Genomic DNA, 17,940 nt, shown 5'->3' with positions numbered 1-17,940 from the left:
ATCAAGTCAGTCTGCTAGTACTGGATTGAAAATACTGTAGGAGAAAGTACAATGACAAAATTACCTCATGCTTCCATTGCTAGCTATTTGTGTAATCTGTATGACTCGACTGTTGAAACCAATCGCTGAAAATGAGACATTCCTGCTTTCGGTTATGGGTCATCCACCTGCACCTAATTCCACTGTGGTTCATAATGTTCTCCTATACATTTATTATTATGAATGTATGCACTTATTTTGTGAGGAGGAACAGTTGTAGTTTGATGTAGTCACCAAATTTATGAAATTATCACTGGAAATTTTTCTATTTCAAATAATTGGTCCTAAAATTCTCATTTTATTCTTAATTATTGATTCTTAACTATTGACAGTGTATCTTTGGTCTTACTGGTATTTTTGATATTTGCTGTTGATAAATGATCAGATTTTGACGTGAACACCTGGCAACCTACCGAATGTTGGTGAATTTCAATACTGGCACTCTCACCAAATCGCCAGAAAGTACATACTAGCAACAGTTAAATTTGTATGTAGTAGAATGATGGTCTTGGGCTGCCTAGTTCATTCAGGACTTAGACAATTTTCTGGAAATGATGGAACCATGAATTCTGCTCTTTAACAGAAAATCCTATTGGAGAATCTTCAGCAATCAGTTTGGGACTTTAAGATTAAGCCTACTTGGGTTCTCTAACAGGCCAATGATCCAAAACAGAGCAGTACCTCAACTTCTGAATGCCATTAAAACAATTTTAATTAAGGGTTTGGACTGGTCTAGTCAAAGTCCTGACTTGAACCTGATTGAAATGCAGCGGCAGAACCTTAAAAAGGCCGTTTATGTTAAAAATAATAACAACAATAATGAATAAATGAATACAATTAATTCTGTAAGGTCTATTGTACCAAACTATCCCCACGGTGATGTGAAAGACTCATTGCCAGTTATAGAAAATGCTTGATTTAATTAGTTGCTGGTGAGGATGACCCAACAAGGTATTAGGTTTATCCACACAGGGCCAGATACCCCCCCCCCTTAATAAATTAAATCGGCATTTAAAAACAACAATTTAATTTCATTCGGATTATATTTGATATTTACATTTTTTGATCATCTGAAAGATTAAAGTGGGAGAAACTATGCGAAAACAAATAACTTGAGAAGGGGGCCAATACTTTTCATGACACTCTAAATGTATGGAGCTAACGGCCACTACTACTCTTGTAATTGTAGTGGCCAAAACTAATTTGTATTAGTCTCATTAATCTCCGAATGAATGTATTAAACTATGTGTGCACGTTTTCTTTATGCTGATTTGGGCGTATTTTTATTTTTTTGTAAAAGGGGCTAGGAATTTTTGACTTAGGCGACGTCCCTTCACACGTGTACGTTAAACTACAAATCCCATTACAAACGCCTTTGCCACTGGTTTCACATACAGCCATGTTATTGGACAGTGTGAGTAAAACGTCTTCCGATTGGTTTACTGGGGCCGTGTTTGCATTCCCAGCTGTCTTGATGCGTTATTGCTAACCGGTTAGCTGTCTGAGCTACAAGGTAACCTCACAACGCTGTTACAACTCACAACAAGATTTGCCACGGTGTTACAGTGCGTCGGTTGTAAGTCGTAATGCCGGTTCACTCCCGGGAGAAGAAAGAAAGCAACCACGAGGAAATGGAGGTGGATTTCCCGGAGCAAGACGGGAGCAGTACAGACGAGGAGGACACGGTTAGCACGTCTGTGTCTGAAGATGGAGACAGCTCGGGTAGGAATAAAGGCCCAAAGCTCACACACTACCGTCGTAGTCACTATGTAGCCCTTGAGTTCTAAATCTCTTTATACATTGTGGGAAGTTGCTATTGTTACAATGGCTGAATTCCCATGTCCAACCTGCCATGTCTACTTCATGTGTGAACAGAGATGGACGATGAAGACTGTGAGAGGAGGAGGATGGAGTGCTTGGACGAGATGACCACTCTTGAGAAACAGTTCACAGACTTGAAGGAGCAGTAAGTTTCCTCTCCAAGTGTCAGAAATGAGAGGAAGGCATTTCCTACTTTGTTTTAATGCCATTTTATTACACGTTAGCAGGGGTAATTCTCGGGTCAGAGCTATTAGGGATGTGGAACGCCCGAGCAGTGAAGATAATTTTCAGTTGTATACATTTGAACTGAATTTTATTCCAATATTTCTGTGGAGAGAAAAAAAAAGCAACAGTTTTAGGAAAACTTGTTACTTAACTGTCAAATCTGATAAAGGATATTTACAGTTGTGCTCATAAGTTTACATACATTTCCCTGGAGAATTTATGATTTCTTGGAATATGAATTTATATCAATATAGAATGCGAATGATGAACATTTATTTCACTTATGGTTAGTGCTTGGTTGAAGCTATTTGCTGTCAAACAACTGTTTACTATTTTGAAATCATAATGACAACAGAAACTACACAAACGACCCTGATCAAAAGTCTAAGTACCTTTCAGATTTTGGCCTGGTAACATCCACACAAGTTGACGCAAATGTGTTTGAATGGCTACTACAAATAACCATCCACATGCATGATCTGTTTACTTATAATCAGTGTGTGTATAAAGGTACCGTGAGTTGACAAATCTTTATTGATATCCCTGCATTCTGTGTCAGAGGGAAAGCAAAAGAATTGTCAAAATATCTGCAAGAAAAAGTAACTAAACTCTATAAAACTGGAAAGGAACAGAAAAGAATATCCAAGGAACTGAGCATGTTAATCAGCAGTGTTCAAACTCTAAGAATTGGCAAATGACAGATTCTGTTGAAACCAAACCACGATCAGTTCGACCAACTAAAATTTCTGCCACAACGCCCAGGAAAATTGTTTGATATGCAAAGAAAAACCCACAAATGACTTCAACTGAAATACAAGACCTTCTGGGGGGAAAAAAAGTGGTGTGGTGTTTCAAGATTCACAATAAGAAGGCACTTGAAGAAAACTGGGCTGCATGGTTGCATTGTCAGAAGAAAGCCATTACTATCCCAATGACACACACACACACACACACAAAAATGCTTTTGGGATGCCAAACGGCTCAGCGGCAAGCCTCAAAACTTCTGCAACAAAGTCGCTTGGAGGGACAAGACCAAAACTGAACCTTCTGCCTACAACCATAAACATTACATTTGGAGAGGAATCAACAAAGACCTATGATGAAAGTTTCTTCCTGTGAAACACCTGGAGTGTTGTTTTGGGGATATGTGGGCTACAAGTTATGGGAAAATTAGTCAAAGTTAATGGCAAGATGAATGCAGCATGTTGTCAAAAAATACAAAAGGAAAATTTGCACTCATAAACCCAGAAGCTGCACTCGTGACATACTTGGATATTCCAAAATGATAATGATCCAAAACACAAAGCCAAGTCATTGGCTACAGCAGAATAAAGTGAAGTTTCTGGAGTGGCCATGACAGTCTCACCATGACCGCAATACTTTTGAGGCACTATGGGGAGATCTCAACCGTGCATTTCATATAAGACAGCTCAGAAATTGACGGAACTGGAGGCCTTTTGGAAGAAGAATGGGCAGCTTTACCATCAGAGAAAATTAAGAGCATTATCCACAACAATCACAAAAGACTCCAAGATGCCATTGATGTTAAATCGGTCAATACACCAAATATAAAAACTTGGGTACGTTAACGTCTTAGTCATTTGTGTGGTTTCTGTTGTCATTACGACTTAAAAAGAGTAAACAGTTGTTTTTATAATAAATGGCTTCACCAAAGCACTAGCCATAAGTGAGAGAAAAAATTGTTTTATGATTCGTATTCTCTGAAAAATGCCCAAGAAGTCAAATTCTGCCAGGATATGTAAACATATGAGTACAACTGTAAATGTTGAGCCACAGCAAAAGAGGAATGAAATGGTACCAAAAAATAAACATCCAACCATCCTTTGAATCTCATGTTGTGGTGCTTTTCTTTCAAATGTTGTGTAGATTGTATAAGGAACGTCTGAGCCAGGTGGACGTGAAGCTGCAGGAAGTGATGGATGGATGTGCCCAGGAATACCTGGAACCTTTAGCCAACCTACAGGAGAACATGCAGATCAGAACCAAAGTGGCAGGTATGGACCTGTTGACATGAGCAGTTAATTTTAGAGCAGGAGTGGGCCATAAATTTTTCCAAGGTCACGTAAAAAATTGGAGTGGTTGTCAAGGGCCACGCCAATGCAGTAACCTTTGTGTTCAATATTAATTGACAGTCTTAAAGTAAAACTGTAATTGTACTCTTTTCACGACCTGCTACATGTGTAAATATGGTGTATAGAATGTTGTTACATTAAGGAAATGAACATATTCAACACAATTTTAACCAGCAAAAATAAAATTCAATTGAAACACAATGTTAACTAGTGATATTAAAATTCAAATTGTTAGGGAAAATCATCTTCCTCCTCCATGGTGCAGGGGAAAAAATGTGACTAACATGAGAACATAAGCTGTCAGTTTTGGACACACAATTTTGTTAACACTTGTTCAACCACCCACACGCATGCACATGCACATACACAAACACATAAATAACCTTGTCATTTCTGTATTAATTAGGTAAGACACTTTCAAAATGAAAGCATTACTATCAAAACAAAATCAAACGTGTTTTACATTTTACTTTGATTTTATAATGATCAGAGACTGCGAACGGGCTGCATGTCAGGGCGGTAGGACACTTTTTGCAATGTTACCCGTACACAGATACACACACCCTCTCAGACTCGTGTTTTATATTTGGAAAAACAACTTGCAATTGAATAACTTTGACCATAATGCATTCAAGTTTTACAACTCTACAAACTACAACCACAACAGTTTTAATTTCCAAAGTGCTCGGTTGCAACAACAAAAGGTTAAAAATGTGTATATGCAATATGTGTGCTTGTGTATTGACAATCAACATGGAGAACAAATTTCCCTGGCCCCGTAAAGTGGACAGGAGAGTGAAGCTTACTTTTTCTCCAGGAGTAATGCTAGCAGCGGGAAGCTCACTTCTTTTTGTCGTAGTTACGGTGCAGCTCGAATTTGTCCAAATGAATATATGTGATTTTTAGTCAAAAAGAAAAGAACATCTATGAGAACCTCTGAGACAAGCAGTGACTGTGTCTTTGCCCAAGTGTGGTTACAGGTAGTTAGGTGACTCATGGGGAAAAATAACAGACAGACAGGACAAAAATGGCCCCACTTAATGTAGCCTAACCTTCTCCCTCTTGGCTAGCTAGGCCTGGGGAAACAAATATTCCTTTCCAGAGTTCCCCACCGACACCATCCAAGTTTATTTAAGTTCATATTTTTGTGCTGCAACCCAGACTGACTATCCACCATCTTCCTCAAACAATTTCCAGCCTCACCCTTGTAACGGTTATTCCCCACCCAAACCCGCAGTGTGATGGTCATCTGCATCACATTCTTGACGTTGGTTTTAATTATACACAAATCAACCCAAAGTCAACTCTGTTAGGTGATATCTGCACCATATGAATAAGCAAAAATACTGCCATGGCCAGTCAAAACTGAGTAAAATTGTTTTTGTAAATACTGGATTTATTTGGATTCAGCAATTATTTCATCATTTTACATTACGCAGCTGAACTTGGTTTTGTGGCCAGTTTGTGTGTGGATCAGTACAGCATAGTTATTGGCTCCTGTCGGTGAAAAGGAGTCCATCTATCCATCCATTCATTTTTGTATTGCTTATCCTCCCTCAGGTTGTGGATGACCCAGAGCTTATCCCAGCTTTCTTTGGGAAATTGGCAGGGTACACCCTAAACCAGCCAATCGCAGGGCACATTTAAACAAACAAACAAACAATGATTCGCAGTCACATTCACACCTACGGGCAATTTAGAAACTACCATGCATGTTTTGGGATGTGGGAGGAAACCTGAGTACCCAGAGAAAACCCACACAGGGACGTGGAGAACATGCAAACTCCACACATGCAGGGCCATTATTTTTAACCACAGTCCTCAGAACTGTGTGGCAGATGTGCTAAACCAGTCGTCCAGCGTGCGCCGCCTAAAAAGGTGTCGTGAAAGAATAAGAGAAAGTTTGTAACCTTTTCTGCTCTTTGTTAAACTAAATGCAAGCACCCCGTTATGGTTGAACTTTGTATTCTACAAATGCCATGGTTGACAGAGCTATCTTCTTATGGTCAAATTAATCAAGGTTTTTACAACACTTTTCAAAACTTCAAGTACACAATGTATTCCCCAATTGATAATATGACAATGGCAGTGATGAAACTATGGAAGTACTGGACAATTGTTGAGGAAACCCAAGCAGAGTAAAATTGAGCTAAAAGCAAACAAAAAAAAGAAACCAAAACAAATGCATTTGCATTTCATATAAAAAGTAATGTGGTCATGTGTCAGTAGCTCAACAGATCTGAAAGAATTTCTCTTCTCTTCTGCAAAATGTTTGATTTGATTTTTTTTTTTTGCAGGCATCTATAAAGAGTTGTGTTTGGAGTCGGTGAAGAACAAGTATGACTGTGAGATCCAGGCAGCCTCCCAGCATTGGGAGGTAAAAAAAAAACAAAAACTGATAAAATGAGGCAATATGTAATTTTGCAATACACGATAGATTTTTTTCTTTTCTCAGTGTTTGTGGCATTATATGAACGCTTCCTTATATGTGTTTCCCATGTATTTTCCCAGAGCGAGAAGCTGCTGCTGTTTGACACCGTGCAGACCGAGCTGGAGGAGAAGATAAGACGATTGGAGGAAGATCGACACAGTATCGACATTACCTCAGGTACTGAAGAGTGACCCATCAGGACACTACACTATTACAGCATGTTTAGTCAATCGTTGTTAAGTCAGTGAAACGTTATCACTTAGTCCTTATCATTCAAAAATCTTACAATCGATCATATTAATCACTTTCCTGGATGAAGTTTTCAAACACTACTTGGTCATGAAAATCATAATGAAATGATTGCCCTTTGATTTGCTCAGTACAAACCTACAGTGAAACAAAAACCTATGAACAACATCACATTTTGTGTGAACGTGAACTGTACATAGAACATAGTTCATCTCTGCCTGATGAATGTAATTGAGAACATGCTCATTCTGGCAGCAAAGAATGGTTATCAAACAAAAATTAATTTTCATTTAACATGAAATTTAACAATAGTAACAATTTGTTCGGTACTTCCAGGGGGAAATAAAACATCCCAAAGGTTTTCAGGGGGTTAAGGTGTGGGGTTTGACCTTTCATACCAAACGGCAAGCATTCCTTCATGGACCCTGCTTGGTGGACCTGGGAACATAAAAGGCCTTTCCCAATCGTTTTCCCACAAACTTCAAAACTTTTTTCAAAATGTCTTAGAAGGTTGATTTAAGTGGAACAAAAGACTCCAAACCACTGATAGCTTATTCAATTTAATATTTTGTCTTTATTGTGCATCTGTGATTGTCGTTGTCTGGAATAAATGAAAAATAGTATGTGAATAGATGGTGAATTTTGAAGAGTTTTGCTGTAGAATATTATAAAACCAGCTGACCCGGGTAACTTTGTTCTTTCAGAGTTGTGGAATGATGGATTGCATTCCCGGAAAAATAAGAAGAAAGACCCATTCTGCCCCATCAAGAAGAAGAAGCCTGTCGTTGTTTCTGATATCCTTTTTGTTCATCTTGCAATTCACTGTTACACCATGTCTGTTGCCATGTTGCCTCACCCTTTTCTTTAACTGCTCATTCACGGCCTTATATTGTTTACATGCTCCAGGATCTGGATATTCTAGAAGACTGGACTGCAATAAGAAAAGTAATATTCAGAAAAAGATGAGTTGGAAGTGTCTAACCAAGATATGTCATGTGTTGCTGTGTCATCTCTTCTCAGGCGATGGCATCTCTCGGGCCGCATAGGGGGAAGGCTGATGGTTAGGATTGCACAAGACCATATACTGTAATGTATTTTTTTTAAGATGCACATTTTTCACGTTTTCCCTCCAAACTCCCACAGCCAAAACAGAACGGCACCACCATGTTGCGCGGTCTGAAGATGGACGGCTTTTCTATGACAGCCAGTGGTACTCCAGGGGCCAGACCATCTGTATCAACATGAAAGATGAGTTTCCCACCAGGTTTGTGTGCAGGAGGATAGGTTCTTGATGTACTTCACCACATTTTAGTTTGTGCAATATACAAATGGAAGTGGTTGTTCCAGGTTTTGTCTTAATGAATGACGAAAAAAAAACATTTGGTCACACATCCCACATCTGACTTACATATTTAATGTTTGCTGTTATAGCCTTGACTCTGGCCTTTCTGGGTGCACTTTGCACATTATCATTGCTTGCGTGGGTTTTCACTGGGCACTCTGCCTTCCTCCCACATTCCGCAACCATCCATTTTACCTTAATTGAAAACTAAATTGTTCATGATGGTCTATGTGCCTTGCGACTGGATCCTGAACTATCCAAGTAGACCTAGCCTCTCACACAAAGTCAAAGAAAAGGCGCCAGCTCACCCAGGAACCTAAACTCAAGATAAGTGGTGAAGAAAATGGATGGATGGTTACTTAATTGTTGAGCTGTACATCACACACTTTGCTATCATCCATCCATCCATCCATCCATCCTTTTTCTTTGCCGCTTATCCTCACGAGGGTGCCGGGGAGTGCTGGATAGAGCCTATCCCAGCTGTCAACGGGCAGAAGGCAGGGTACACCCTGAACTGGTTGCCAGCCAATCGCAGGGCACATAGAGACAGCCACACCCACAATCACACCTAGGAGTAATTTAGAGTGTCCAATTAACGTTGCATGTTTTTGTGATGTGGGAGGAAACTGGAGTGCCAAGAGAAAATCCACACAGGCACGGAGAGAACATGCGAACTCCACACACGTGGGGCCTGGATCGAACCCAGGTCCTCAGAACTGTGAGGCCAACGCTTAACAGCTGATCCACCGTGCCGCCCTCTCTAAGATATCTGTAAAGTTACATTTGGACATTAAATACATACTACAGTTTTTTTCTTAACCATGTGAATAATTAGGGCAATAGGTGTTATTTTTTGTCTTTAGTACCTGCCTGAAAAGATGCCTATGCACGTGCCAGAAAAAGACAAGGTGTAAATTTTAGAAATTCATCCATCTATTTTCTCCAGTGTTTATCTGTTCAGGGTGGAGCCAACAAGTGAAAGAATACATCCTGGATTGATCAGCAGTCATTCACACTGTCACTGTGCCGCCTGCTATGGAGCAGTAGAACATAATTTACATCAGACATTACAATAGAATGTTCTATTTTAATAATGACAGAAAATCATATACACCAAAATTATTATTATTACTACTATTGAAAAAATTGAAAACAAAAAAAGCAATTAGTATTTTCTGGACTTTCCATGTACTTCCAGGTCTTATATTGAGGTCATAGAACAGCCACATCATTGAGACACAATAGTAGCTAAACATTAAAGGATCATACCTACACGTATTACTACTCTATGCCCCAGACGGGCTATAGTTTGTGGACCATGGAGTATTTCAACAATTTACTCACAGATGAGTGATGAATTGAAAGCACAAACTGAAAGGTCTTCAAAAGAAAGTGTATAATGGCACATTGAAATAACCACCTCTATTCAATTGCAATGTAGCCAGAGCTCTTTTGCAAATAGCGAGCACAATTGCTTGTAGATGCCAAAATATGGCAGCGAAGCGCTATTTGAATTTCAATTGTATCTCCTTAGTGGAACGATGAACGATTGGTTAGCATAACTGCCTCACAGTTCAGAGGAAAAAATCCAGGCTCCCCTGTGTGGAGTGTTCATTTTTTTCATCAGCACACCCACATCCCTGGGGAGGGTAAGTGGTCTGGAAAATGGATGGCTATATCTACGTCCTTAACTGACTTGACACTAAGATGCAGCAATAAGGTGCCAAAGTAGTACTTTTATTGCTTTCCCGTAAGGACACAAACAGGGAGGATTGTGACAACATTGGCAAAGCACCAAGCTTTTTATTCACCTCCAGCTGTTTGTAGCATCTGTCACATGACATTGTTATCAGAGGTCACACCCGTGTTATAATGCTAGACGAGGTCAGTTCACCTCCAACAACATGATCATAATAGTTTTCACAAAGTGTTGAAAACATTGCAATACAAACAAACATACTGTGTTGTCGGGCATAGTTCTGTTTTGTTCTTACTACTGGGGCTTCCATCCTCAAGGTTTTGTTGCCAGGCCTCTAATTCTTTGTTGAGTGTACTGTGATCTATTTTACATCTGCTGAATTATTCGGGCATATCTTGGACACATTTGGGCACTATCTCTTTTGAAAAAATTGGTCAGACCATGCCAACATGCCACTGCAGAAAGACTTCAAAAGAGAATGAGGTCATAAAAATGTTGTGTTAAGAGCTTCATGACATTGATTACCACGGCTAAGCACAAGCAGATAGATGCCAGTGTTATACAGTGTTACCAAGCACAATGCCAATTGTCGTATTGGTGAATTCTGGGGCAGTGGAAATGTCCACTCAAGTGGTATTTCTCTCATGTTATTTTGTCTTGTCCACACAGTGCCATCATCACCACCATCAACAATGATGAGGTGTGGTTCAAACGACTGGATGGCACCAAGTCCAAGCTGTACATCTCCCAACTGCAGAAAGGCAAATACACCATCAAACACTCGTGAAAACCCAAGAACAGGAAACTATCCAGAAAATTCTGCACGCGTCCTTTTATGCTACTGCATACGTCCTTAAAATACGATACACCTCACGTCACACCCTTTGGTTTTTTTTTTGGTTTGTTTTGTTTTTTTGGTCCTTAATGAGACAACTATCAATGATCCATGTAAATGTGTGCCTATGTAGATATAAAAGGACATTTAAGCCTTCACTTAAAATGGAGGATCATTGCAACGCACTTGTTACAAACAAAGGCGGGTAAAGCGCACCTGTCTTTGACTGTGACATATGGAGCTCAGTCGTGTGCCTTTCTGAGACGGGACAAAGCCTTGACTGAAAAACGACATCCACAACTACACAGCAGGTCTTGACTGTGGAATGTGGCAGCACTCTTAAAGGACTGGAAGTGGGTCAAAATGGGTCAATTTGTTATCCTGCAACCAGCAAGGACTTCCCTCCAGTCTTTTCAACATACATGAAGATGCCTGCATTGAGTTCATGTTGAGGGTGTGACGAAGGATGCACAAGGTAAAAGCTGTATGATGAACCGAAACATCATGCAACAAGCTGTTTAGTTTGTGAGGAATCACTGTTGGACATATTTTGAGGTTATGACTTTGTTTTGATGTCTTTGTAGCACTGAATTATGGCACTGAGCACAGCAAGTGGTAAGAGATGAGTTGCAGCCTGTTCCCCATATTTGGAAGACTGTTTTGAGTAAATGTCACTGTGATGCTCCGTTCATGTGCCTGATGGTGACCAGGGTTGAAAATATAAGGCTTTATCCAGGCTTTACCTGGTCAGGCTGCATTGATTTAACCTTATATTTAACACACACAGACGTGTATTTATATGTATACACATATAATTTAAAAAAAGACTGGCATTATTTTAGAATTGCAGACTGCAATTGGATACATACTTTGCTATTACTTGCTATTGCCTATTATTACCATAACTGTACCTTTTACAATGTCAACAAGTGGCTGGAACATAAAAGCAGCAAAATTGTATTAAGGCTGATGTGTAGAGGTTTGAAAATTCCCCTTTGTTTTTGTTTTTTTCTACATTTTATCCATTGGAAATTTTGTACATCTATTTTTTACGTTCTACATCAGAAGAAAAACAGAAGTTCCACTGTACAATGCATGTTGCGGCTGATTAAAGACTTTGCTGCTATCATTTATAGAGAATTAGATTTTTGGATCCAACCCTCTGGTCACAAGCTTACACACCGTCCCGTTTGTTACACTCGACCTACCCCATTTTGGAGAATGCCTTTGTGAGAAAAAAAGTCTCTCCCAGGTTTCTGATCAGATTTTCTTGTCCACGCTGTGCCCATGAAACTAAATTGAGCTTTCATAAACACCAAAGGCCTGACCATCAATCTAGTTGGTCAGGCCCTCGCTTGCCTGGTCTCCAATTTCATGGTTGAAAACAATAAACTAACAAATGTTAATTTAAAAACAATAATACATTTTATTCAAACTGCAGCTTTCAAAATCCGGTCAAGAATTGCTGTGTTTGTGTATGTATAATATCAAAACTGTGTGTGCACGTGTACACACATTTTGCCTCCCAACGCAATCTCGTACTCTAGTTGCAATGCAGCCTTTGACCACCAGGCGTCAGCGATGCTCCACATTGGAGAGGCTGCAGGTGTTCGCAAAGGATGGGAGGAGGGAGGTGCTCTTTGAATCTGGGGCACCCTGCTGTTGAAGCCATCCAGCTGATGAGAGAGAAAGCGAGTGGGGAGGACGGAGCCACAGCTTGATCACAGCTCGCCGGCCTTGTCTGCATCTGCTGCTACTGCTGCAGCAAGAGAAACAGAGCGAGGGAGCGAGAGAGAAAGGAAAATCCCCATCAAGCCATCAAAGACAGTATGCAACAGAGCTGTCTATCTCTACACGCTATGCAGCATCTCTCCAGAGCATTCCTTCAGTCTGCTTGTTGTCAACGTGGTCCTGACAAGAAAACCTCTCTAAAACATGCCCCGATTCCCTCCCTCCACAACCACCACCACAACAACCACACACACTGGCAGAGAGAAAGGCTTTCCTTGTTTCATCTATTTGGAACATTCTTGACGCTTCTGAGGGACGTCGTCATGTGATGAATCAGTTCATGATGGATGCGGCAGGCCCGGCCATGGGCGCTATCCATTCTTAATGAGTATCCAGAAGTGGAGGGTCAGTGGGACGTGTTTACTGCAACAGTGGGGCTAATTAAACCGTGAAAGTGTCACACAATGCTGAATTACTTATCGCTCCCCCCTTGAGTGCGCGATGTACATTTGTGGATGCACGTGTGTGTGCGAGACTCACTCCTTATGTGGTTTTCTTGGAGCACGCGTGAAGTGTGCTTGCGCTGCAGGCCTATGCATGCGTGGGTTTGCACCTTTGATGCTGATTGTGTAAGAGAACAGTCAACGCATGCATCTCCAAGTTAACATGCAGAAAGATGAGTTTGGATGCCGAGGGAGAGGAAGTAGAACAAGATGAGAGGCGGATTCATGTCCATATGGAGCCACATGGCTCTAGTCAAGAACATGGAATCCCCTCGCCAAGGGGTGTTGTTTTCACAGGCTTGGAGCTCACTGGGAGCATTTTGCCCGCTCACCATTTCTTTCTTCTTGCAGCCGCTGTAAATGCATGCTTGACTGATCTGTAAAACGACGTGAAAACAAAGTTATACTTAACTAGGTGCTATTAAATGACTAATAAACGGTCTAGCCTTCAAAATCATTTCATGGCATATTATATCAATAAAGCATCCACCATTGCCATGACAATACCCGTTTACCTACTTAAGGGGGTTGTAATTATGGTGGACCAGCCGTGACTCCTTTTGTGGAGATGACATTAGTCACAGTGCTCGGATAAAGTTTTCTGCATACTTAAATGAGGAAGCGGCATTTAGTGGAATTTAAGATGCAAAATCATAACACAAGTGATTTTGTTTGCATTATTGTTTGCGGTAATTGAATCGGCACACTTTAACCAGTCAGTTGTGTTCTTTAAGCATCGACTAATCAGCAGGTGTGGTACTTTGTCATGCTGCTACCGTAAATACTGTAGTGTCAAAGATATACTTCATGAGAAATCTGTCCTTAATAAACTTGTGTCACTCTATGACACTGACATTCATTTTGCTGTCCATCCTGCATGCAACATGTGGATGAAATTTTTTTTTTTCGCAGTTCTTTTTCTAACATAGATAAAATCATCTGAGTAATTTAAATCAGAGAAAACAAGAACGTTTGCAATGAATGTCTATACTTTAATTCATTGTCAAACCCCCTTCTATTTTCTTAAACACCTTTCAAACTCTTACACGTACAATAATACACAGTAGTACTGTACATGTTTTCTCTTGTAATGTCTTTTAATGTTTGTCTTTTTTCTTTCTAGTTTTAAAATCTCAGGATAAGAAGCACTTACATTTACTTTACACACACATCGAATACACTCCCCGACCCTGGTGAGGATAAGTGGCAAAGAAAATGGATGGATGGATATAGAATACAAAATCCTGCAAGACTGCAAATTATATGCGATATGAATATGGAAAAAAATCTGAAATCCAGAATCAATGAGCCGTGATATCGCGAGGGAACACTGTACATGAAATACATTTAATTTAAGATCGCTTGAAATGGTGGTTATGTTTTTACATTTGTCTGACAGTTAAGAATACTCAATTTACTTTCATTGTGTAAAAATTTGCTTAAACAATTGCAGGGATGAAGGAGGTGCCAAATACAGCAACTGGGTTGTCTTTGACCTGAAACAAGTTCCATTGTACTAATTCTGAGCCCAGAAGGGATCCTTTTGATTCAGAATTGAAACTCTTAGTATGCAGGAATTTACAGTGTATTGAGGGTTTTATGTATTTTGTGATTTAGGGGAAACCAGGTATTTGTGACTTGTCTTCGTGTTTCATGTCTACTATCAGCTACAAATAAGTGATTCAAACTGTGGGGAACGCAAACCAGTTTGGATGAACGTTCCCCCTAATAATATAACTCATAACTCTTGCAGCATTTATTTTTGGTGGGATGGGGGACTACCTGGATAGAGGCTTGGCCGCACAGTTCTGAGGACTGGGTTTGAAATCCGGGCCCCAGCTGTGTGGAGTTTGCATGTTCAACCAATTCAAGGTCTATCCAGCCTCGTCCGCAATGATAGCTAGGATAGGCTCTAGCACTTCTGCGACCCTTGTGAGGATAAGCAGCTCATCAAATGGATGGCTGGATTGTTCAAATAAAGATGCTTGTCACAAACATCAAGCTTTTAATGCAGTACTCGAGGGACACTTCACTTTACTTTCTCTCTTACTCTTCACTTTGTCTTCCAAATGTGGATTATGAGGATATTTACCTTGATTATCAATAATTACCTCAGCGCTCCAAAATCATGGTTATGTTAATGCAGTGCACGTCAGCATGTTCTGGCTACATAGGAGCAGTTCTAAACACAAGCGTGACTGCTCGTGTACTGAAATAGATTACACACAGGTGACAAATTAGAAGGACAAATCAAAGTGACACAGTAGTTATTCTGCCATGTTGTGTTTTGCTTTACTGGTCTGGACTGCTTAAACCACAGGTGTCAAACTCAAGCCCCAGGGGCCGGATCTGGCCCGCCACATGACTTTTATGTGGCCTGCGAAGGCAAATCATGTGTCATCTCCCGTGATTCTTGTGAAAATCTTCTTCTTCTTCTTTTCCTTTTGGCTTGTCTTGTTAGGAGTCGCCACAATGTGTCATCTTTTTACATCTAATCCTACCTCGAGCATCTTTTTCTTTAACACTCACTGTCCTCATGTCCTCCCTTACAAAATCCATCAACCTTTTCTTTGGTCTTCCTCTCGCTCTTTTGCCTGGCAGCACCATCCTCAGCACCCTTCTACCAATATACTCACTCTCTCGTCTCTGAACATATCCAAACCATCTGAGTCTGCTCTCTCTTACCTTGTCTCCAAAAGATCCAACTTTGGCTGTCCCTCTAACGAGCTCGTTTCTAATCCTATCTTACCCGTTCACTCCAAGCGAGAACCTCAGCATCTTCATTTCTGCTACCTCCAGTTCTGCTCCCTGTTGTTTCTTCAGTCCCACTGTCTCTAATTCGTACTTCATGGCCAGCCTCACCACAATTTTATAAACTTTTCCCTTCATCCTAGCAGAGACTCTTCTGTCACATGACATACCAGACACCTTCCGCCAGCTGTTTCAACCTGCTTGGACCCACTTCTTTACGACACTCTCCATTGCTCTCTATTGTTGACCCCAAGTATTGAAGTCATCCACCCTCGCTATCTCTTCTCCCTGAAGCTTCACTCCTCCTCCGCCCCTCACATTCATGTACATATATTCTGTTTTACTTCAGCTAATTTTCATTCCTCTCCTTTCCACTCCGTGGCTCCATCTTTCTAATTCTTCCTCCACCTGCTCCCTGCTTTCACTGCAGATCACAATATCATCTGCAAACATCATGGTCCAAGGGGATTCCAGTCTAACCTCATCTGTCAGCTTATCCATTACCACTGCAAACAGGAAGGGTCTCAGAGCTGATCCCTGATGCAGTCCCACCTCCACCTTAAATTCCTCTGTCACACCAACGGCACACCTCAACTCACCGCTGTTCTGTTCTTGTGAAAATCTGTAAATGACGATCAGATATAAGCCTTTTTGTGTTACAAAACATGAACAATGGTTGAAAAATGCATTACCCTTGATTTCTGACTCCAAAACTAGTTCATCAATTTCCTGTATATATATGATGAGGCGATTAAAGACTTCTCTGCTTTCACAGTCATAATGGCCCTCTGAGGCAAACCATGACTACTGACCGGAATTGATTGTTTATCATTGGATCACGCTACATAAATCAAAGAGACAAGCCAGTGTTAAAACGACAGCGTTCACACCTTTGTCCGATCAGGTTGCAACATTCTGGATAGTTTTACTGGGCACCTTCAGGTCCAATCTTAATGATGTCGGCCTGAACGCTCAGTGATGTACGACTAAGGGCATCTTTCTCTACTGTGACCCAAAGTGCGAACCAAGCCATATCACCATAAACTTCCTTCAAAGTAGTGGTACTCAATCTTGTGCCGTTCTCTTGATGTTACACATGCACTCACCCACTTGTAGAAAGCATAGTGAGCGATGACTCATCTGAGCATTTTGCATACTTCTAAAGATCAAAACTATATAGTTGTTCTTTTTCCACAAAAATCTTTACTTGATGATATCCTGGGTCACCCGTGGAATGGTTGTCTTTGCCATCTTTTTGTGTAATATACAAGCTCAAGTCACGGAATGTTGACCATACATTAGCTTTGGCTCTCCAATTTCTTTTTCACAAATCAGCATTCTGTGATATTTTCAGCAGTGTTTCACGATAGGGCGGCACGATGGATCATCTGGAAAGCGTTGGCCTCACATTTCTGAGGTCCCGTGTTCAATCCTGGACCCACCTGTGTGGAGTTTGCATGTTCTCCCCGTGCCTGTGTGTGTTTTCTCCGGACACTCCGGTTTCCTCCCACATCCCAAAAACATGCAACAATACTTGGACACTCTAAATTGCCCCGAGGTGTGATTGTGAGTGCGGCTGGGATAGGCTCCAGCACTCACGGGACCATGGTGAGGATAAGCGGCTAAGAAAATGGATGGATGGATGTTTCACGATACACTTTGGAAACTCAAATTCCTCAGAGGTCTGTTGTGATTGAACTAGGGAATGACGAGGACCATTACCAGGTATCAGTATCGAATACATACTGGCCTTAGTTTAAGGCAAAATGTACTTGTGAAAACTGCCAATACCAGCCACCAATAGTTACGGCACAAAATATCTGTGGTAAAACAGACCCACCTTCATGTCTTGGTGATGTAGCCTCTACAATACTGCAAGGTTAGTCTACAAATGTGCTCAGATGACTAAAGACTCTATTTAGTCTGTTGGCCCTCTGCAAGACGGACACACACAGGCACTGTGTAAAGTATATATTATTTCACTTGAATGTATGTGCTTTTCCATTTTTTTTTCTGGGCTGCTTTGTTTCCTGCAGACAATCAGCGGAGTGTGAAGGAAAAGCTCACCCAGCCATTTGGCTTGAGTCCTAATTAGCTGGGCCCTGTTGACAGGATGCTGACAGAGCACATCACACAAGCACACACAGGTATCCCAACCCTCTTGATTTTGTCTTTATATATGTGTATATAATTTATCCTCAGAGGTATTCTCTCTTATTAT

General features: G+C 40.7%; 1 protein-coding gene across 1 annotated transcript; it reads left to right on the top strand.

Moving 5' to 3' along the window:
• Window positions 1–1,457: 1,457 nt before the first annotated feature.
• LOC133496853 (breast cancer metastasis-suppressor 1-like protein-A) lies at window positions 1,458–11,867 on the top strand. Its single transcript, XM_061812889.1, has 10 exons — window positions 1,458–1,761; window positions 1,915–2,005; window positions 3,973–4,100; window positions 6,476–6,555; window positions 6,690–6,786; window positions 7,563–7,652; window positions 7,739–7,803; window positions 7,879–7,918; window positions 8,002–8,122; window positions 10,569–11,867. The coding sequence occupies exons 1-10, from the start codon at window positions 1,626–1,628 to the stop codon at window positions 10,684–10,686; spliced, it is 966 nt and encodes a 321-aa protein (XP_061668873.1). The 5' UTR covers window positions 1,458–1,625; the 3' UTR covers window positions 10,687–11,867.
• The last annotated feature ends 6,073 nt before the right edge of the window (window positions 11,868–17,940 follow it).

This window comes from Syngnathoides biaculeatus, chromosome 23 (genome assembly GCF_019802595.1).
Source record: "Syngnathoides biaculeatus isolate LvHL_M chromosome 23, ASM1980259v1, whole genome shotgun sequence".
NCBI classification, from domain to species: domain Eukaryota; kingdom Metazoa; phylum Chordata; class Actinopteri; order Syngnathiformes; family Syngnathidae; genus Syngnathoides; species Syngnathoides biaculeatus.
This window is presented reverse-complemented; position numbering and strand designations above follow the sequence as displayed.